Source organism: Equus asinus, chromosome 2 (genome assembly GCF_041296235.1).
Source record: "Equus asinus isolate D_3611 breed Donkey chromosome 2, EquAss-T2T_v2, whole genome shotgun sequence".
Lineage (NCBI taxonomy): Eukaryota > Metazoa > Chordata > Mammalia > Perissodactyla > Equidae > Equus > Equus asinus.
In genome coordinates this window covers 15351993-15375567 of record NC_091791.1, presented here as the reverse complement: position 1 = coordinate 15375567, position 23575 = coordinate 15351993, and the positions used below count along the sequence as shown (strand labels likewise).

General features: G+C 38.6%; 1 protein-coding gene across 3 annotated transcripts in view; it reads right to left on the bottom strand.

Annotated features, from left to right (window-relative positions):
• Nucleotides 1-214: 214 nt before the first annotated feature.
• The window catches only part of SHTN1 (shootin 1), a 95662-nt gene continuing 72301 nt past the window's right edge, over nucleotides 215-23575 (bottom strand). Inside the window, exons 15-17 of one of the 3 annotated variants that reach the window (XM_014849260.3) lie at nucleotides 20949-21069; nucleotides 16673-16865; nucleotides 215-1312 (exon numbers count right to left, since the gene is read on the bottom strand). In XM_014849260.3, the coding sequence (XP_014704746.1) occupies nucleotides 1090-1312; nucleotides 16673-16865; nucleotides 20949-21069 (537 nt within the window). In that variant the 3' untranslated portion in view covers nucleotides 215-1089. Of the gene's footprint in view, nucleotides 1313-1979; nucleotides 2188-16672; nucleotides 16866-20948; nucleotides 21070-23575 lie in introns of those variants that run through there. The other 2 variants (XM_044750192.2, XM_014849262.3) reach the window with 2 other exon arrangements.

The following is a 23575-nucleotide window of genomic DNA, read 5'->3' as shown; positions in this document are numbered from 1 at the left end:
TAATAGTAAAATTACCATTACTGAATCATTGTCATAAAAAAACGAATTCAAATACATTACCACTTATTTTAAATAAACACCAATTTTGAAACAATCAACTTTGAAAAGCTGCATAAGTTTTTTTTAAATCCCTGATTACATTTCTATTTATTCACTGTGGTAGACTGAAACATTGTATTTTTAGAGACTAACTACCACTTAATTTCTTTAAAAAAACAAAACAAAACAAACCTGTGTAATGTGGAACAGCAGTGAAGCAAGAAAATTGTGTGCTTGTCACTTATCTTCACTGTACATAAGAACTACGATAAAATATGGTACTTGTTCCACATTAGTACGTGAGCAGACAGTTAACTCCCAGCACAGAGCACATGGTTTATCAAGACAACGCTCCATGGAATTCAAGGTTTGGACTTCACCTCCATTCTGCATTCAGGCCACCAGAGCCCTCGGGAGGCTGTGGACACAATCAGTAGCAGGTATTTTCATTCCACTGTCAACATATGTGTAACTAACATTGACTATGAGACTACTAGTTTGATACCAGCTCCTGAATTTTAAGCTTATCTCAGTATATCCTAAAAAGTAATTTGTATGCCACAGTGCCTAACAATTTTCATGCTACTGCAGTTTCTCCAACAAGAGGGTCAGAACCAAAACAGAAGCTTCTATGGGGGCTTTTTAAATTGCCTTACATCGATCAGTTCTGTTTCTCCACAAGCACTGCAAACTTTCAGCATTACATTTGATTAGTGGTATGCACATTACCTAAAAAGATATCATCCGAATTTTTTGTAACCTTCTAAAAGAAGTCACACTTAATACAGTCATTAGGAAAAACTCCTATCCCTATAAAGGTAAAAAAAACAAAACCCTACACAGAATGTATATTTTGCTAAACAGATTACTTATATATATATATAGGTGAACTACTGACAAAAGTGACATCAGAAAAGAACCTATATTCTGGACCAGTGTTCTGAATACAGTGACAAGAACAGAATGTCTATAGCCCTTGCCAATACAACAAAACTAATCATGTGCTTATTGAAAACAACTTCTAAACATGTCACCCTTCTGGTTTATGGATCAGCAGTTGGAGCTGTCTGTGTCTCTTATTTTTTCAACACTGTCTTCTTTGTATTCTGGTTTAATTTCGCCTTCATCATCCTCGCGTTGAGTTGGATCTTTTTCAGGGAACTGGTCTTTGGTTTGCGGTTCATATGTGGAAACAGGATCTAAAACTACAACTGGTTCAGCTTGTTTTTCACTGCCAACATACTGTCTCCTGCATCCAGTGTTACTGGGAGGCCTAAGGGATGAACAGTTAAACAAAAAAATAAAAAGCAGAGAGAGAAAAAATTGGTCTTTCATATTCCTGGATTCAGATGAGCAAAAAACCCAAAATGTTCTAAGTCTAATCAACATGCACAAAGTGGTCTCTGAGGTGCCAGCCATTAAAAAAAAAAAAAAAAAGATGAAGAAGCTATTAGATTACATATTAGGAGCACAAGGCCAGAAGAAAGAAGGCAGAAAAGTCAGAGCAATTAACTATGGAAGGGTTAAAAAGCCAAACGCACCTACCTGCTTAAAGACACGCTCTTCTCAGGAAGTGCAAAGCTCCTGGATACCTTGTGCATACCTCCCCACTGCCTGCTGCCCAGACTCCTGAGCCGGGAGGAGCCAGTTAACCCCCTCCCCCATGTCCTTGGGTACATCTGGTTGCAGATCAGCTCTCAGGAGACCACCTCAATGAGAGAAGTAAATCACCCCCATCACCGATGGACAGCTGAGAGACGTGCCAGCTGTTGCCATTACTGACAAGAAATCTAGTCAGACCTGGGGAGGGGTGAGGGAAGGAACAAGGGCAGATGGAAGAATCCAGAGAATAAGCTAAAATGCTGAGTTACCATAGACTTTTTCTAAAAAGGAGAATCGTGTCTTGAGAAATTTCTTATTGAATTTCTGATGCAGTTTCTTTTCCCACAGAGGCTTCCTCTCTTCTATGCTGATGCAAGAAGCTATTGCTTTTCCAGCTGAATGAATTTCCTCGTGGAAACAGAGATGTCCTGAAACACTCTTCTCTTGCCATGTGTCAGGAACTTAGGCAGTCAGTACCTAGTCCTCTCAGAAGTCACGGTCAGAAGCCACCATCTGAAGTGCTGCTGCTGACCTGGTGCCTGAACCCTGAGGGGTGTGTAGGAGGCAAGGCAGGGCTGTTCAGACTTACCTGGTCTTGGCAAACGCCAGGAAGCTAACCATGAACCAGCACCACCCTGTCCTACCTCTGGAAGTCAGGACATGCACTGGTGAACTGTTGGCCAGGGTCTGCCCACTGCTCCACTAGTAGTTCCTGGAGCTGATTTCTACTAGTCCCTGACTCCTACAGCAGGTCAGATCTGCCAGTTAGACACTCTCATACTGCCTAATATTTGTCCTTTGTTGGACTTACCACAGTTATAATTAAATACTGTGCAATTAGTTGTTGAATGTCTGTCTCTTCAAATAAAACGTAAGCATCAATGACACAGAGACTGCTTAGTTTTCATCAAGGTTATACTCCAGCACCCAGTGCAGATCCATTTGTGGAGTAAATGAATGAGTGAATACTAAGGAATCGTGACAGGCTCAGAATGAATGGGCAGAAACCTAGGCTTTGGTGTGAGTATGTCTAGACGTCTTTCCTTTACAACAAAAACAACAGAACAAATGATCAACTATTGAAAGAAAGTGGCCTGCATGGTCCAGCCACAAAAAAACAAACCCAATGACCAAAGTTTTACCACTTTCTGACCAGTACTATGAGATTTGTCCAAATGGTTGAAAACCACTCTATCTGGCTCTCTGGTTATACGAACTGTGTGATTTGGCCATCATCATTAAGTGACTAACACATAACTCTGTTTTCTTTGGAGGTGGTAAAAGCAAAGAGATGAGCAGGAGCCTGAGAGGAAAGCTATACTGTAATGAGGACAGTGTCCTTTATTTTTGCCTCAATTTGGCAACACCCTTGTCATTAGAAAACACCATGACACTGTCCATCTACCTTGGCCAAGGATCCACTTCTCAGGATGTCTGTTACTGTGCTGTGGGAATCAGTGTGGGATGCAGTTTCTCCAGTAGTACCTGGTCTGACTTTCTCTGACCCAGGCAACATCTGCAAGACTGTATCCATTAGGGTATATTCAGAGAAGCAGAACCACTATGAGTGATATAAGGGATTTATTATATGAATTAGGCCCCAGGAAGTGGAGAGAGCTAGTTGGGCAGTCTGTGTACAAGAAGTCTGTTGGCTCTGCATCTCATGCCAGGCCTGAAGACAGCCGTTCTGGCAAGTAAAAAGAAAGATGGGGAAAAGAGGCAAGAGACTAAAGACAAACCAAAGCTGTCTCTGTCTTTCACAATCTCCAATCCTGATAATGCAAATGACCTGCAGGATAAACTGGAGCCCTTCCACATGGAACTGCACGTACACTTGGCCTTGGATTTGGAGAAGCGGGAGGAGGAGACAGAGGGAACTGGAGACTCTGGGGGCCAGCTGCTGCCACATGCCAACTAGGTGACTACATGTGTGAACTGAAACAACACCTCTTCTACTCGGACCTTCAGAGTGCTAAAAAAAAAAAACAACTATGTCACTTCTGCCTTCTAAACCTCATACAAATTGCTCATGTCCAATGCTTACCTGGAAACAAATGGGCAAGGGAATTCTAGGAAATGAAATTCCAGCCTAGCTAAGTTGTTACACTCAAAGCCACAACAAAGTCTGCAGGTCAAATCACCAGTCTGGCTCCACCTTGGGTTTGAGCCCACTGTCTGTTATGTAAGCCGGCCAAACTACTCTAAACATGCAACGGAAGTATTCATCTCATTCTAGGTGAGCAACTTCCATCCACTCATACTAGCCTCCATCTCTTCTGTAGAACCACCATGGATGTGTTTCATGCCTAGGTGTATCTGCGGGTGAAGGAGTGGTGAACACATCCTACAAAAGCTTTCTGCATCAGCTGGAGGCTGACAACTTCCAGGAAGTGCTCTCAGGACTCCACAACAGCAACAGATGGATATTGACTGAACTGAAAACTCAGAAACCTTGTACTTTCAGGCTGCAATGGCCTGAAATTGTCTCAGTCCAAAGAATTGTTCTTCTTTCCTGAAGTAAACTTCTCAGCTGCAGATTAATCTATTATTACGTCACCTGTAGGCTACAATTTGAGAACTCTTTTGTTGATTGTCACTGAACGTGGCACAGTGGGCAATTTCTCTGCATCTGTGCATTCAGAGTCAGAGAAACTTGTTTCTCAAGGATAATGGCCACTGACTTGGAATCCTAATGGGTTAAGGCTAAAAGGGACTAAGGCAATCATCCCGTCCAACTGGTCCTTTTACAGATGAAGAGAATGAAGTTTGGAGACGGGGAAGAGCCTGGCCTAAAGTCACACAGCTAAGCAGTGGCAGAGCCAGAACAAGGATCAGAAGCTGCTGTCTCCTGTTTCTGCTTTGTCCACAGCACCACGCTGTTTACCAAAGGCACCTCCTCCTGGAAACATGATAATGATGACGCAGGCTAACTTTGGCATGTTTACTCATTTCTTTCTTTCTGAATCCCTGTTTTCAGCTGCATCTTTCAGATCTGTAAATATAAAATTTGTCTCTTCAACCTATTCCTTGATTTTTTTTTCCTTTGTGATTTGTAGTGCCTCCTGATTTGACAACATTAGGTCCATTCCTGGTTCCCACAGGGAGCTGCCCAGGGCTCCTTCTGGAATGAGAGGCCTTTCTCCGAGGCCTCTAGCTTCATCCCCATCTTATGGAAAGAGCCAGAAAGCCCGATCAGTGATGGTGCCAAGAAACCAGGCTCTTGCTGAGGCAGCCATAGTGGCAGGTTCTAGAAGGTAATCTGAAGCTTCTCCCCCAGGATAAAAATACCAAGTGCTCAAATGCAACAATCCAATAGGAACTGCAGTATACTATTCTTCTGTTCAACTTTCCTACTTTAATTCTCCATCTAAGAGCAATGATCACAAATAAGGAATTAAAATTCAGTACTCATGAAAAGTAATGGAGAGCTTCTGTATGCTCCAAAGTCTCTAGGTAAAACTTAAATTTTATAAGTGATATAAAGTAAGACCAAAATCATGGGATGTTCAGGCTGAAAGGGATCAGTGACATGAACTAATTAAACCTTTTTATTTGTCAGATGAAGACACCAAAGAAAAGTGAGTTAAATGATTTGTCCAAGGGCATACAACCTATCAACAATGGATTCAGGACTAAAATTGTGGAAACTTGATTTCTTGTCCAATATTTTTTCTTATCACAACATACTGGTAAGTCATTTATGATCCATTCAAATAGATATTTTCATGGGTCATTTTAGATCATTTGCTCAAGGGCTATTTCAAGACAAAAAGAGAAACTAAAAAGCAAAATAAAAGCTAGGAGACAATATACCAATCTATGCCACCCTACCAAGCCTGATGGCCAAATACAACTTGGGTACCCTTTTAGAAAGCAGCAACTTTCCGCAGCTGCAAGCCAGCCAGAACGTGGGGCTCGGGTGGTGGGGCCACTTGCTGGTAAAGGGAAAGACTTGACTTCAAACTGAACTGGTACCAGAAGAATCAGAACAATTGCAAACGGTATTGCTAAAGCTGAACTTTCTAAAGGGACTCAGTGATTTCCCAGACTGGGTTACAAGAGATGAAAGCGCAGCATTCTAATTTTTAAAAAGCACATCATTGTTTGCATTCAATGAAATTCCTTTCAAAATCAACTTTCCACATCCCAATTATATTCAACAACATTCTAGCTAACATTTCGGCTGCAATTCAAATTAACTAATGCCCAAAAGAGCCCTAATAGACGTGGTTCTGAGCTCAATTGAATACAATCAAAGCTCATGAAATGAAGGGGGAAATGCTTATTTCATGCAAATTCTGCATATCACTCAAGCTTAATTTTACTGATAATATAAAGGTGGGACATTTCGAACATTACAGTGAATGAAACTTTTAAGCGGTGAGAGTTATTTTATAAAATGCTACCTCTGAAAAGCTGATTGCCAAACAGTATAAAAATGGTTTGAGGAATAAATGCCAAGTTCATTTCTATTTCACTTCTGAGGTAACTATCTTTCAAATCGCAACAGCTGGACTATTTAACACAATCTGGTGAATCAAAGTATAGTTCTTCTCTGGTCTCCCAGTGGGACGTCTGCATTAGTCTGTGGCAGCCATCCAACAAGTGACGCGCAGCCGGACGGTCTGAACTCTGTTTCTTTTACAATAAAAATGGATAAAGCTGCAATCATATTTACCACCTTCAAGGACAGAAAACGGAAAGATTTAAATTTGTCTTGATAAAGCAGTTTCCTGGGAAAACTCCAAAGAGGAAGTCAGTTTTCTATTTTCCCTTGAGTAAAAATAAGAAGCGTTACTTGTTCCCCAGCCCTTTATGCAGTTACTACAGCAGTCAACAGTAGTGGCGTTACAGCAGAGGAAGTTTTTATTGTTTCTCTCAGACACTCTCTTTTTCAGGAAATTTTAACACACTTGTCCAAAATTTCCCAAAATAAAGTTTCCAATATAAGGTGAAACTTTACATATTATTACCAATTCTAATACTTTAAAATATAATGAAGGTAGAAAAAAAGCTCATTTCTTTTGGCTTTGTGTTGTTTTTAAAACTCCATTTTGGCTCAAAGAATAAATTAGTTTGTCCGTTTGGGTCTGCTTCTATTTGAGGGAAAAACGGATGTAATTTTAAATTATGAAAAATAACAATGTTAAGACAACAATACCACCATGGCTGAAAATCTGACATCAGCTTCTAGATGCTGCTTTGCCCTCAAGATTCACAAGAATTCCTTTTTCACAGAAGTAACAATGGCTGGGCAAAGACCCCTGTGTCCATATTTAGCCGTACTTTAGTGGAGTAGCTGCATGGGTTGCCTCCCAGACCACGGTGCGTGTTATGAAGCACTGTCCCAAGTCTTTTACTCCTCCAGCGTAAGCTGGACTGTGGACATTTCCAGATTCCGAAATACACTGGCCCAGGGGAGCTCAGGAAACTGGACCATTCTTGCCAAGCAAAATCAACACTGATAAAACATCAACTAAGATTGATTTGAGCTCAGGAAACTGGACCATTCTCGCCAAGCAAAATCAACACTGATAAAACATCAACTAAGATTGATTTGAGCTCAGGCAAAGATTCTGAAAAATGTGTGATACTCTTTTTGGCTACTTCTTAAGCTTTTTATAATTTTGCACAACTTTAAGTCACTATGGAAAATCCATTCAGATCTCAACTAATAAAAGCCAATGTTATTTAAAAGAAATGTTTTAAGAGAGATAAAGTCTTCCACAAAATTCACCATATAAAACACTGGCTTCTCAAGAAAGCTGTCATGCACAAAATGCTTGCATTTTCATTCGAAGTGTTCAGGATAATATTTTTTTGAATATTTACAATTTTTTCTTTAAATATACTATATTATATACTTTAAACTCTCTTTTAAGATGGGAAGTCACAAAGAATTCAGTGTGCTACTTTTCATATAGTTATATGACAAAGTATATTTCAGATGAAATGTGTTCATCAGGTTTCAGAAGTCAGGTCAATTTATCCTTAGATCTGAAATTGCATTTAAGTTTTAGTCGGCTACTTCTATTTGAATAAATTAAAAAACTCTCCTCTACTCACTATACACAAATAAAAGGAAACACAAATACCACAGAGACTATTGAAAGATGTTTGAAAAAAATTACAAAGCACAAAAAGCAACCTGGTTGTCTATGCAGAAATGATGTATTTTATGCTAAGTCTCTTAAAATCATAGGTGTTTGCAACTGGAGGCAAATGTTAGAAGGCAAGTAATTCTCTGAGAGAAATGAGAATTACTCAGCAGAGTTTTAACAGTCATTTTGAGATTTACTCAACAGAACTTTAACACTAGGTGTAACACAGCCTCAACAATTAATCTGGAAGAAGCTGCTGTCTGTACAGCAACTCAGAACACTTGTAAGAATAATGACCAGCAGATCGTTCGGGCAGTCGGCAGGATACCTCCTTAGGGGGAGGGAAAAGGGACTAAGTGAAGGGATCTCAACTTCCAGAACATCCAGTTGTTCTGCTAATTTTGTTGTTGAAACTTAATTGTCCATGTAGAGGCACACATGGAGAACCTTTGTAGGAGCACTTTGCCGAGCAGAGCTGTTTCCTGCAGTGTCAGCACACAATTCAGCAGTACTAAGATTACAGTTGAGCGCAGAGCAAATCCTTTAATTGTCTAAGAGCATCAGATTAAGCAGTAACTTCCATGCAGTTCATTCTGCTGGTTAGTAGTCTCTTCTCAGAAACAAATGTTTACTAAGTACAGGAAGGTGCCCTCCATTCTCTCCTCCACACCACGCACACAAGCACGCGCATGCACACACATACACAAAAGCAGAGAAAGGAGGAGTGGAGGAGATGAGGAAATGGTGGAGGTAAGAATAACAGGAAGGAAACCCACCTTTCCACCATGGAGACTAAAGGAACTTCTCTATTTTCCATTTGAACAAATGTTGGCCCAAACCTCTCTTAAGGAATAGTTGTATGGCCAACCAAATTAATTGCCAGCTGAGATATCTGAGAGAATAATTTTATGCTAAGTTTCCCTAAGAGTTAAGAACCTCAATTTCTATTTGGTAACATATTTCAAAAGCTCAGATTCTCCAGCTCCAATCCAAAAAAGCAGTACTTTTCAATTTCATTTTTGTTCATTAGTTTCACTTTGGAAATAATGAAATAAAACTGGAGACCAGTTAGAGGTCAAACAATGATAAAATCAATCTTTTAATTCAAAACGTGAAAGGCAATTAGATTTTTTCTTTCATAGAAATGTTTCACTGATCACACTAACCAAGAGACATCAAAAATTTATCTTTTATCAACTATGCTTTGGTATTCAGTTAACGGCTCAAACAAGATGAACTCTTACAAAAATAAATCTGTGTGGGGCCAAAAGTCACATGTATTTAGAGACACCACAGATCTAGAAATTAAATGCAAATTAAAATAAAAACGGTTTCATCGAAAGGAACATTTTTCTATTGAAACTGAAGTCCTGTAATTGCTACATGGATTTTTGTTTTTAAAATTCTTCTAGGGCACAGTGTGACCCGTTTTGACCTCCCAAACAAAAAAAGCAAGCTAGCTGCTTGTCTGGTGGTTAAAAAGGAAATTTCAAAGAGCTTGATAAAGCTTACAGTTTTGGGGAGATCTGAGGTTGAAGAGAAGCATGAGGAATTAGAGAAGTGTTAACTGGAAGGGTCTCTGCTAACTATGGCTTAAAAGCATCTTTAGCATGACCAAGAGATGAGGACACGGCTAGGAAATTGCTGCAAATCACACCAATTACAATGGAATCGGAGTTCACTGTCAAATAGGTTCTCCCCTCTGAAGCAAGGCTTTATAGAAGTAACTGGATGAAATAAAAAAATCATCTTTGAGGTTGACCACCTTGTTTCGTTGTAAAATGTCAGAAGGATATTTACTTTCCTGAAAGTAATTAATAGAAAAAGTGAACATAGATGAATAAAGCTCAGTACAGACGAGTAGGGCCATTTCTAGATGAAACTGTTCAGAGATGAAAAAGCAAGATGGCACAAACACAAGATCCTCTTGGGCCTCTGCCTGATTGTGATGCAGAACTCTTTTAAAGATCTGCTCCTCCCTTTCTCCATAACGAAAGCTCATTTGTGCTGCCTCTCTTTACAATAGAGATATCCTAAAACACAATGACCAATAGACACCTAAGCACAAACTCAAAGGAGGTAACTGCTAAGTTACCAAAGATAGAGCTCTCTCAAAGAGGTACAGCATAAAGTGAATACAACAATCAAATTTATTGGAAGCTGTAGAATGTATGTTTTTGAAACAACTAGATTCACAGATTATCATAGTATCATTTAGTAAAGCATCTTTCTAATCCAATGATCAGAATTAGATATTTTCAAGGTAAGTGACTTCTGGGAATAAACTTCTTCAGCATGTTTGAAATGTCAATGAATAAATGTAAAAGAAACTTACATCAAAGACTAAAGTAGCTTAGGCTGGTATTCTGATATGGTAATTTCTAAAGTTTATTTATGAAGCATGCCCCTTTATTGGACATTTGACACAAAAAACATTAAAACAATTTCTTTCCAACTAATCTTTAAGTCTTTTTGCTAATTCAGATTGGCTCTCCTTTTCAGAATTCTTTATTTTAGTGGGTAACATTTCCTTCCCTTGGCAAGAGAGATTTTGTTTTGTCCTTTTTTTTCCTGAGGAAGATTGTCCCTGAGCTAACATCTGTGCCCATCTTCCTCTATTTTGTATGTAGGATGCCTCCACAGCATGGCTTGATGAGCGATGTGTAGGTCAGCGCCTAGGATCAGAACCTGTGAACTCTGGGCTACCGGAGCACAGTGCACGAAGTTAACCATTACGCCACTGGGCTGGCACCAGCAAGAGAGATTTTAATTGCTTATATTAGCCTTAAGACGAGGAGCGGAAAAGGAGGGGATGATATTACCTATGACCATGTGTATGCAGTGTCAGAGGAGCAGCACGTGTGTATCATAGGTCTAATGGAGCAATTTCACTGCAGAACTGTTGCTTCCTATAGAAGAAACCTATGGTCACTTTCTTCCTTCCCACTCCTCAAGCTCTTAATGTACTCAGTGCAATATGCTGTAGTTCAAAAAGCATGGGTGTTGGAGATAGAATGAAAAAGGTTCAAATGAAATCTGACCCAACTATCGATTAAGAACAGAATTTGGGGCAATTTGTTTCCCTCACTGAGCCTCAATTTTCTCATCTGTAGAATGGAGATAATGTCCAATCTCTCTACTTGGAAGAATTAAAATAACACATGAAATTATCTGGCTTAATAAATATTAGTGAAATATAGTAGCAACAACAAAACGTCATGGAAGCAAATTCCAAGATCCTGAACCTCCAAGCTGGAAATTGGTTTCATTATCCATAGCCTCCATCATATCATCATATACATACTGTATAATCAACATACACATACTGCTTACAGCAATTTAAGCACATTTCCTCTTGGATGGATATTATAATATGGATATATCTTAACATATATTGATGAAGAATAATAGAAAATATTACCTAAAAGAAGAAGAAGAACACATACAATGGAAGGTTTTACCTCCAAAATGTGTTCCCTCTTTACTTTACCTGTATCAATCAAGAACATTAGGCTTCCGCGTTCTGTCAATAATAAAGCTAACATGTTTCAGGTACCTCACACTGGATTAAAATGGAAGACAATCTTACCCATAACTAGGCATACTGTGTTTTCTTACTGTCAACTTACGTTTGTTTATAAAATATTCATTTCTTAGTTACCCACTAATCAATACCGCGGAATGTGTAAATGTGGAAGGAGTCAACCTTACTGGAGTAAAAGAAGAAAGGTCAGGCACCGACCACCTTTGACTTGACTTTACTACACGGTACTTTTCTCTGTACATGTGATTGGGAGGCATGTCAAGTGTCTGTGTCACATTTAAAAAAAATACATCTACAATAGTGCCAAACTCATGGCTATTTCCAAAAATTGAATCCGATTTCAAAAGCCAAAGTCATTTGGAAACATGTTAAATGATTAAAATGGGCCATATCATTTTTTGACCAAAATAAATACTGACATTAATTCTCTTCTAGGACCAGCGGAGTGGCTCTAAAGCACTCTTCTCACCCACTTTCTCCACCCCAAAATAAACAGACAGCAAAGACTGCCCAATTTATTTCCTCTGCAATCAGGTCTCTCTCATCCAAATAGGTCTAACAGCATTTGGAGCAATAATGACAGGGTTCGAATGAGGATCCTGACCCCTAAGGGTACTACTCTGAAGGATAACTATCACTTTGGTTAGAACTTGTAAGTTCTGATCATGTAGCTTAAAAATTAATTATTTTACATTTCTAGGTTTGTGTGTGTTTTACTGTAAATCTATATTGAGAGACATGTTATAGGTAGAAAATACGTGCCTAACTCTTGTTCCTTATCCTGTGAACATCTTTACCAAGCAACCATATTTGTGAGGAACCCCATATTGGGGTTCTAGAGCTGACAGGGACTCTGGAGAGTGTCTAATCTGCTTGCTTCAATTTTAGATAAGAAAAAACATAACAAAAAGAAAACAAAATAGAGAGGTCACATGACTTTCCCAAGGAAACCTGGCCCAGCCAATAACCCAGGTGTCCTTGATTATCCAGTAATGGCCCAGCATTATAATTTTGACATAAGGTAGAAAACGAATTTATTGAAATACTTTTCATATATTATCTAATTTACATGACAATGCTACAAGGTAGGTGTTACTACCCACATTTTACACGTGAGGAAACAGAGTCAGATTAAATAACTTGCTCAAAGTCATAAAAGATAGTAAAGGCCAAACCAAAGATCTGAACCCTAGTCTGACTGCAGGCTCCAGTTCTGGAAATAACCCGGTGTTACCTGCCACCCTGTGCACAGATGAAAGGCACTGTCTTACAAACCATCGCATTGTGTCTCCTTGTTACTCCTCTCTAGTCTACAGGCTTTTATTGGTGAAAATACTAATCACTCGTTTTTCTGACCCCACACAACACAGCCTGTTTCCAGGTACTGTAGATGTCTGAAAGTAATAACATAGTTATCTTTTAAAAATTCTATAATTTGAAATTTTCCCTATTTTATATTGACCGTCCCATTCATTGATTAGCTTGAATCAATGAGTTTTACTATACTTTAACATTGTCAGATTAATCCAGATCAACAGGAAAGAGCGTGAAAGCAAAAATCAGGTTTATATTGTTCATTTGCTTGGTCAGTTCTTTACCCTTCACAGCCTAAAGGGAGACTATGAGCAGAATTCCTGTCTGAATTATAACTAATTGGAAGTAATGAAATTTAACTTCTCAGATTTAAGATATTATTACTAGATAGTATATACGTATTAGAAATAATTAACAGGACACAAATATTTCTAAAACTATTATTAAAATAGAAATAATTAGGCTTCTCCAAGTCCCAATTATCTTTTTCTTCTTTTTTCTTAAAAAAACACCTTGCTTTGCTTAGGCTGGTGACAAGAATGTTAATTTTAATTAATCCTTGCAATTAAGTATTAAAAGTGTCTCTTTCCTTCTCATAAGTCCTTAGGAGACAAATTTGTCTATCTCTGGCTCTATAATTTACCAGACAGGAGTTACTCAATTATTTCGAACACATACACAGGTTGATTTTAAGAACTGATTAAGAGAAGGAAAAACTCTCCAGGAATAGTTTAAAGTTATTTAATGTTCCGGTTAAGTGAAGATCCCATGCAGAAAACATCTTTGTTTCTACCCTTACATTTAAAACCTTTTTTAGTAGGTTAGCAAACTTTCCTGTCAACCTGAGGCCAATCAAGTGAGCATAGCGGAAACTTTCTTTTACACCTGGATGTTCTCTTGTCTCTGTTAACTTTATCTCATGTAGGTACAAGATGCCGAAGATATGCGACAGTGAGCTGAATGTAAATGATTACTGGGCACTTAAAAATGTTTAAAAGACCAAACAACAAACAAAACTCTCTACCATTTAGCTTGTGTATGTGTGTGACTGTTGAGTAATGAATAGTTGAGTATTCTAATTAACTGATATTCTGTTTTATTGATACTAAAAATATACTCATTTATTCAACACGTATTCACTGAGAGCCTACCATAAGGCAGGAATTGTTCCAGATGTTTGAGATGCACCAGTGAACAAAATAGAAAAAAAAAATCCCTACCCTCATGGAGCTTATATTCTAGCAGGGGAAGAGAGAAAATAAGCAGTAAATATCATAAAGTACATAGTATGTTAGAAGATAACTGCTATGGGGAAAAATGGAGTAGGGTAAGGGGGAATCAGAGTTTAGGAGAAGAAGAGTTACAATTTTAAATGAGGTGGTCAGGGTAAGGCTCACTGAAAAGATGACATTTGAGCAAAGGAATGATGGAGGTGAGAAAGTCAGTCATGTAGCTACTGGGGGAAGTGCGTACTAGGCAGAGAAGACGGCAAAAGCAAAGGGCTAGGGTGGAACCATACCTGGTCAGAGAGGCCAAAGTGAAGGGAGGAAGAGAGGGTAGGAGTGATAGGGACGGATGTGTGAGGGCGTGTGTGAGAGCGTTCATGTGAGTATGTGTGTGCACATGTATAAGAACATATGGGGGCCAGCCCGGTGGCGCAGGGGTTAAGTGCGCAAGTTCGGTGGCCCAGGGTTCACTCGTTCAGATCCCGGGTGCGGACATGGCACAGCTTGGCAAGCCATGCTGTGGTAGGCATCCCACGTATAAAGCAGAGGAAGATGGGCATGGATGTTAGCTCAGGGGCAGTCTTCCTCAGCAAAACGAGGAGGATTGGCAGCAGATGTTAGCTCAGGGCTAATCTTCCTCAAAAAAAAGAACGCATGCATCAGAAGCCACTGTCATTGAGATCCTCCCTTGACCTTGAGTCCCTGTCAAGAGCCACTCACCTTAAATGCTAAGGTGGTGTCACCACAGATCAAAATAAAGGTGCAATTACTAGAGTGCAAAGACAAGTTTTAAAAAGCAAAGGAAACATTTCACTTTTGAATTACTGATCTGACTTCAAAGTGCTTTGACAATTCAGGTCTATGAGGCAAGACAATGTAGTTGCCTCTACTTTATGGTTAGTATAACAGAGTGAACTTATGAGTCAAAGCCAGCCTGAAACAGCCCTGAAAATAACCATTCTCATTCCTGGCAGCCAGACCAGTTTCAGGGAATTCTGACAAATCACATGAGTTTTTTACTTTTAAAGCTTACATGTAACTACATTAAGTTAAACTTCTTTTACTCATTAAAAAGCTAGGTCTGAACATAAATGAATGAAGTGTGGCTGTCTGGGAAGTGAATAATTACCAGGTACAAACACAAAACACTCAGATTCATTTGGATGGACTAATTGACTTAAGAAACAGACTTTTCAGAAAGGTACTCTTCTGTGCTAAATGACTGTCAATATGAAAATACATGGCATTAGTTATTTCAGCTAAAGAATGTCAAGAACTGAATAATCAAGCATTAGGTTACAAAGTTTAAAAGTTAATACAGCAGCACAGAGTATTTGTATTAGTGCTTTAAGTAGATAAATTAAATTGAAACGTGTCTCTTAAGCAGTCATTGAACAAGCAAGATGAGAAATAAATTGAGCTCCACATAGGCCTTTATGGCATCTAACAACTGTGTCTGTCAACACATGGATCCTTTTCACTGTCAATTCAACACACATTTTGCAGACCTTGGGCCTGCAGTTATTTCATTTCCTTTCTCGGAAATGTAATTTCCACTTACTTTTGGAGAATAAAAGGCAGACAAAAGGAGGAAGGAGTTGCAGTATTTTCTGATTAAGATTATCTGTGTAAAATGGTAAAGGAAAAAAATCTATACACACACACTGAAGCATTTCTCAGAAACTAACTTGTCTCAGCCAAATTGCTTTTGTGTCTGGATATTGGTTCAAATGTAGCCAGATTGTTGATGTCAAATTAGGTGTTAAACAAATTTAATAGGAAAGATGAAGAATGAATATAGATCATCTTTCCGTTAGAACTGTTCAAATGACTCTAGTCAAAAGAAAAGAAATACACGACTGCAGGAGAAAATGTGCTTTTCAACACAATGAAATTAGATAAAACTGTAAATCAGCAAAGAAGGCCATTCATTCCAAAAGAGAAAGAAAAAGTTAATAGTACCAAGGAGAGAAAGCAAGAGTGGAAGAAAACACCAGTTGGCAAAAATAGATCTAAATTGAATTTCAACTTCATTTGTCCAGGCTTCACCTTTTAAACTAAGACAGATAGAGCTACAAAAAAAGGTTCTTTCTCTCCCGATAGAACAGGAAATCAGAGGTTTAATTAACCGTGATTATAATATTCGGCTGATCTGATTTGTCTCAACTCTTCCTTTTCTTTAAGTGACAAACCAGCTGACATCCCGGCAAGACAACTAAAGCAAAACTAGACTAATTTCAAAAAGAGCTTGCCATTGTTATAAAACAAATTGATCCTCCACCAGATCTGTCTGAAACACATTCAGTAGCAGGATTAACTCTTTGACAATCAAAGTGCCACTTTCAAGCAAGTCTATGTAGATAACATTGTACATCATATCATTTCATTCTCGGGATAGAGCAATATTAAGGCACAGCTTTAACTCAGGACCAGAAAATAAGACTGTAAAAACATACCCTTCAAAGTATGTTTGAAGACCTAGTATCTTCTGAAAGATCTAGTATCTTCTTCGGCTGCTCATGAACCATTAAGAGGGATGATCTAAGCATTTAATCTTGAAAGAATGATTAAGTGTTTTCTGATGCTGAGTAATTATCATCCACGTCAATTCTTTGTGTAGAAGAAGAACCAGATTACCAAACCAGTTCACATATATCTGCTTTGGATCAGAATAAGATCTCTAAGCTAGGAGCCTACACTCAGAAGCTGGCTCATCAAATCAAGGAAGAAAAGTATTTATGCTAACCAAATCAAAATTTCTCTAAAGAGAATAAAGCAAAGTAGCACACAAGTTAGTCATCACAGATTCTTCTACACACTACTTAGTAAAGAGCATCATTACTTACAGAAATGTAACCTTGGAACTTGTGCATCCTTCCAATTTACACGCCCCTTCACCTGGCTCAGGTGTTGGGGGAGACGGGCTGTTGAATTCTGCCTCCAGAGTTTTCTTGTTCAAGGCTGTTTTTGTTACACTGGATACAGAACCCAACACTGGCATGGATTTGGACTCTGAGGTGGCTAAAATCCCGGTTGGACCTTAAAACCAAACACATACCTCAAGTTTAATAATTCTGTGCGATGCTTATTAATATGGTACTGAAAAACAGATTAGCTGAAAATCCCTCAGGAAGTGAAAAGGCCAAGTTTTGTTAAAATTTCAAGAGCATGCTGAAAAACGTTCTTCTCACAAATCTGCTCTGCTTTGGTGGTACTACGGCTTTTCAATGCACCAGGACCATGCTGAGGAATTGTGTACAGACCTTTAAGAAACCACAAAATCCCAGGCCATGGGTCTCTCACTGACCAGAGTCCTTAGAAACACTGGAATTGTGAAAACTCTTTTCTTCTCATAGAGTATGGATTTCTGACAGCCCTACTTGATCCATTTGGCCTCTCAAGAGTTAATTCTCCCCAAAACTCAGCTCTGCACTTTAAACAGAAAATGGAACAATGTCAAAAGGCTCTTTTTAAAAGGCTCATGAAGGCTTCATAAGTATTAAACAGCTTTTACGAACATTTTCATTTTAATGTGATTGAGAAGTAAGTGGATTTCTTTCCTGTTAAAGGACAGACACAGGATTATAAAAATTAAGCAGCAAAGAGTTTGGCTGTTTACCTTCTGGACTTTTCTGCTCTTTGGGACAGGATTAAAAAACTATAATTGGGCTTATCACTGAAATTATTGGCAAATCAATCTAAAAATTCTGGGTATTGAAGCTAAACTTTTTTCTATCTCTAGTTAGAAAGATACTATCCTAGACAGCTTTTTTCAAAGCAAGATTCTAGTGTGTCTTTCTTGATACTCTGGAAGGAATCCTTTTAAAACAAAGAGATCTATGAAATACAAATTCATACAAAGCAATACAGATTACACAAATGTAAAAATAAGGTTAGAACTTCTAAAAATGAAGCTAGAGGACAACCTTGAAAGGTGCCACTAAGAAGAGGAAAAAATTGGCAGTCTATCCTTAAGAAATCTCAGATCATCTCCTAAAATGGAAAGTACCAGTGGGTACAATCCAAAATGCTAACTAATCCCTGATCATTATCATACATTTGTATATGAATGTGTCTGATGTATTACAACATATCAACTCCAAAGATGAAGTTCTAATTTGAAAAGCCTCTCTAAGAGGGGCTGGAAAATTGTTCACACATTCTCTTGTTGCACCTCCTTTAGCTTTACTCCAAGTGGGAGACACAAATCCCCTCTGGTCTAGCGGAAAGCCTCAGCTCACAAAGTGTCAGTGTCTGTCTTCCTCATTTATTTCATCTATACCATCTGGGCAGACAAGTTTGTGACATCATTGAATATTCTAGTTCAAAAGGCCTCTCTCTCTCACCTATGATAAACCTCATGTTGCATGGGGATGTGGAAGTAAAGAGAGGGACATAAAAATCAAGAAAGAAAGCTCCTGAAAATATGAATATGAAACTGAATTCAAGATTTACTCCAGAGCAGCTGTATTCACCCCTTGGATAATTGTTGACTGCAACACTAGATAGCTTTAAACAATCTGTTCTTGGAGGAAAGCAAGATCTGTTTCCGACTACACCAATGCCTGCTGCTGGTTCTGCAACTGAAGCCAATTAAAAAAGAGGGAGAGTGGGTGAGCTGAGCCAGAGCTCTTATTTTTTGTACACACAAAAGTAAAGAAAGAAAAATGTTTAAGATGATGATGATGATTATTGCATCCTGTTTAAGCTGCCCAGTGTTTTCCCAGAGGCACTTGCTGCACTGTAAAATGTCAGTTTGGTAGGCCGCAAGTCTAGGTAAAACAAGGGAAAAACAAGTCCAAAAAAAAATCTAACAAGGAAGTGGCTTCACTGGCCCCTGGGGGAGAGACCAACTAACCTGAGATCTGAGTTCTGCAAACCTCAAGCTGTCTCTGCCTCTCTCATGATGCTTCCTTTCTCCACTTTGTGACCCCACATTTAGCTTTCCCATAAGCCTTTGTGTGCGGAATAAAAAATCTCAGAGCTTCAAGTACACCTGAGGCACAAACCTATGAAACTCATCTCTGTAATTTGCTCCCACCATGCTCCTTTAGCTTCTCATTCCCACCCTCCCCCAAACAGACTTTCACTTTGTCATTCCATGACCTTTATAAAAGGATTTATATGTTAAATATCTCCTGCAGTTTGATGCCAGGAAAATATTCGTACTGTCCCTCAAAAAAGGTATGATTTCTTTTACTAGATGATAGAATTTGTAAGTTTGTTTCCTCTCCCCTGCTCCTCCCCCCCTTTTTTTGGCTTTGGCTACTAGGGAGCTCAAAAGAAAATTTCTACTCAATTACAATTACTCCCTCAGTATGTTTCCTCTCCACCCTGCCATTACACAGTTCCTATTTTCCTATCCAAATATTAATGATTCTATTGAATATATATCTCTTATTCTAACTTCCGTCAAGTGATACATTGAATGTTTGTATATTGGTGGAATATAATAAATAAAATGAAAGATTCTCACCATGCCTATAAAACATGTTCCTACCTTTCTCCTCCCTTTTAAATATTCCAATTTCCATATTGACTGAAATGAAAATGTTTCCTCATTTCTCCCATTGAAAACTAACTCTGAACTAGTGAGTGCTGCATGTTTAACCAAGTTCATGAGTGAAGAAAGAATGTTTCTGGAGGAACAAAAGGGTCAGTGGCAAAATATAAAATGTAAATGCCAGAGCACTAAAATGGCATCCAGAAAGTCCTAGAAGATAATGATGGCTACATACGTATTTCAAGGATGAAATGTCTGAAGAGGTGATGAAGTCACTGATTAAGCCACAAAATGAATATGCTTCATTATGGAGGCTGGCAAATGCTTGTAATGCAATCTTAAGAAAAAAACTCTTATGGCACCCTTAATTTTCCTGAGAGGTGGTTATTTTTCAGAGGAGGGGGGAATTCTTATGGCGTATTAACATCAGAATTTCCAGACCAAACTAAAAACTGCATGGCTAATTTTTTTTTTCAAGAAGGAAACAAAGGTTTCATCTTTTTATAACAAAGGTTTGTCTGGTATTATGCTGCTCGCAGTTCAAGGAATCAATTTACTCAATTGTTTGAGTAACTTCTTATGTGAAAACTAGAGCTCGACTATAAAAACCCAAATCCTTAATAGTTTAGCAAGTTAAACTTGGTAAACATGACTCAATGCAAATTTAAACTGTTGCCGGACTAACCGGAGTTGATGACCTGAGTCTAAATGATGACCTGATGACCTGAGCCCATGAACTATGGTTGCTGATTCATTTTACTTTAGCGTAGTTTTTCAATGCCACCCTCCTGGCCACAAGAGAAAAACCTCATAAAGGTTTCTGCTAATTTCCATGACCAAGCTGATGGAAAAAAGTTTCAGACAGACAAAATTAGTTTTGGAACAGATTTTGAGGTCTAATGCATGTGTATCATGACACAATGCAAACTGTGAGCATGAGAACTGCTCAGATGGTCATTTACAGTTGGTGACAGAGCTGGAATTTCTCATTCACTTGGTTCACAGGCAGAGACGATAAACAAAATGGGTATGAAGAATAAAGATGATTTCTCTGCATTCGTAACTGATGTGTAATTATTACTATTACTACTAATTATTCTGTGCTGACTTTGTGCCAGGAACAGTGCTAAGCACTTCTCATATATTGACTGACTCAATACCTAGAATAATCCTATGAGGTAGTGCTTTACTGTCCTCATTTTATAGATAAAGAAACTGAGGCACAGAAAAGTTGAGTAATTTGCTTAAGGGCAGGCAGCGAATAAATGGCAGAGGTAGGATTCAGACTCATGCAGTCTGGTTCTGGAGCCTGTCCTCAATGCTACAGTGCTACCAAAGGCCATCCCACATGTCTTTACACAAGGGTGCTGTGCATGAAGCAAACCAGATCTATAAAGCCTGATTACCTACAAATAAATCAATAAATATGCCAACAAATAAAAATACATAAGAGTTCTTATGAGATATTCATAAGTACCTTTGCCCATCCAATACTTCTCACTCACATTAAAAAGAATCCGATAAAAAGCTTGAAAGATTCATTTCATGTTAAAAAGGGACTTAAAGGAAGATGCTTCAGAGAGAAAGAGTAGAACCGTTGAGAATTCAAACCAGCTTACTACTGCTATCTGCTTCTGCTGTCACCTTTCTGCGACGCAAAATCCTTTCTAACTCAGTTTCACTGTTTTCAGTGTCAAGGGATTTTATGCTTCTTGAACTACTGGATTTGTTAAGTGTCCCCTAAAGTGAAAACAAAACAAAAAGGTTAATGTCTTAATACAATATACAAAAGAAGATAAAAATCAAACCACTAAAACATTACCAGAATTTGAATGGAATTAAGAAATAAAATGAATTTGCTACATATATATATATATATATTTTAATGTGCATATTTTCAACAACACATAGTGTTAGATCATTTAAGAAGGTGCTATTGATGATCTAAGATGTTAGCTTTTGTATCAAAAGAACAGAACAAGAACATCTCTTGACGAGCTAACTGAAATTCAGCAGTGGGAAGGTACCTGCACATCGATGATTAAGATTCTGATCTGTGTTGGTCGATCTCATGGAGAAGAGAACGGATATACTGAACTCACCTTAGAAGGTTATCTTGATACGGCAGCCAAGAGCTACTTGTGCCACTGAAAAATGTGTGGCTGATTTCTTCAGAGAGAATGACCCTGGCTGCACAACTGGTATCGTGGCTGCCAAAGGAGGCACATAATGCTCTCCAGTGGGCTACCCAAAGAAGTGCTGCACTCAGCACACCTTAACTTCACTGTGAAAGAGGAAACGTTATAATCGTACAGGGAGGCGAGGAAGGGCCCAGCACTGTAATTTCATATTCCTAACAGAGGAGGCAGTGAATGTATATTTGGGGTACAGAAGATACTGAAGGAAACAAGAGATGCCGTAAAGCTGTGCTCCTGCTAAAATTGGTACTGACTTTCAAGATGACAGAGAAACAGCCAGGCAGTAGTTCCCTGCCCTGGTCCCTCTAGGAAGTATATTACGGAGGGAGAGCTATGGCTCTCCATCTCGACTACCAGTCAGGTGTTTGTACAGAACAATGGGCGATGTACTTCTTAGGTGTAAGGACTTAGCACCCGATCATTACAAGTGGTCCATTTTCTTTCATAAGAAACGCCTATTATTTCTCTGAAATGGCCCTCCTCAGCTGTGCCACAGGCTTGAGGGGGAAGCCAGGAAAACCACAATCCTTTGATCAGAGCATATCAGAACCGTCAGTGCAGTATAACCTGCCAGACTTCATGCCAGAGTCAGAAGGTTTTTGTCCACCAAGGCTACCAGCCTTTGTCACTTCAGGTCACTATGGGATTGCCTTAATCCTGCTCCCTGCACAAACCTGCCCCCCTCCACACACACACCCCAACTTCCTAAAGGATTCTAACAATTCTACTGGCTAAAAATGGCAACTCATGTTTCTTCTTTAGCCTATAAAACAAAAAAAAGTACCTTGTAAAATTAGGTAGTTACAAATCTCATATGACACAGATTATTTTGTTGTTTGGTTTGGAAAGGTTTTTACCCCCCTAACTGCACAGTTATTGAAAAGCAGCCCGTTGTCAGGAGGGAAATTGACTAACAAGATTAGGAGAGTATATTCTTTAGCTGTCAGCTGCCTAAGCAAAACTGGTATGTACAATACTTAGACAAGGCTCATATTTTAATCAAGCAGACAATCCTCTCCCCCTGGAAGTACCTCTTTCTGCTTTTCATTTACTGCAAAAATTCATAAAATGTATTCAAAGGAAAATCACATTACATGTACCACTATAATGGCTTACTTTATAATTCAAAATTTGGTGACTTGGTTTATTTATTTAACAGTTAACAGTGCAGATCTGTACCTACTCACCAAGGAGTTACATAGTAAGACAGGATTGACACTGACAAGGTAAAGAAGACAGAACTAAAGCCAGTTTAGATAAATTTGAAAAAAATGTAGTAGAAAAGCTATTCCCAAATCGTTTGTGTTTATAATTTTAAAAAACTTACCAGCTGTATGCCTTTGTAAATAGATATTTGAAAAACTTATGGCCATTGCTATTAAAATAACTCATAAAACAACAACATTATGTGAATGTCAAGGACAGTCTGTGATTTCCCCAAGGGCTGGAGTTAATTCAAGAAAATGATATGTGTCTTTTTCTTTCAAGGATACCTTTTACCTTTTATTGAAGAATTTATCTTTCACAATATTCTCTATTTTTCATTTGGATACTAGGATTACTTCCCCAAATTCCTGACTGTGGTGAGCTACCCTCTCATCATACCGGATACTGAAAGAATCCATTTTCCAAGTGCTAATCTTTGAATCTCAAACTTTCTTCTCCATTCACTGACTGACATGGTTGATTCAGTCAATATATGGGTGAACTATAAATATGGAGGCAATTATGGAGGAAAGAAAGCTTTCTGCATGACTCTCAACTGAAATGATCAAGGAGCTCAGCTAATAAACTACCAAGATTGTCTTGATTATCTAATTATATTATAATCATAAAATTTGAGACAGAGATTAACCCAGAAACCATGTGGTACATACAATTCCTTCACTCTATAGGGAAGAGAATTCAAATTCTGTGCCTCGGGGTTTGGCCCGGGTCCCACAAGAAGTCAGCGACAGGGCTGGACCTTGAACTTCGCTCTTCTTCCCAGAACAGTACTCTAAGTCTACTTCAAACCACTTTGATCATTGAACAATCTCAGTCCCCAT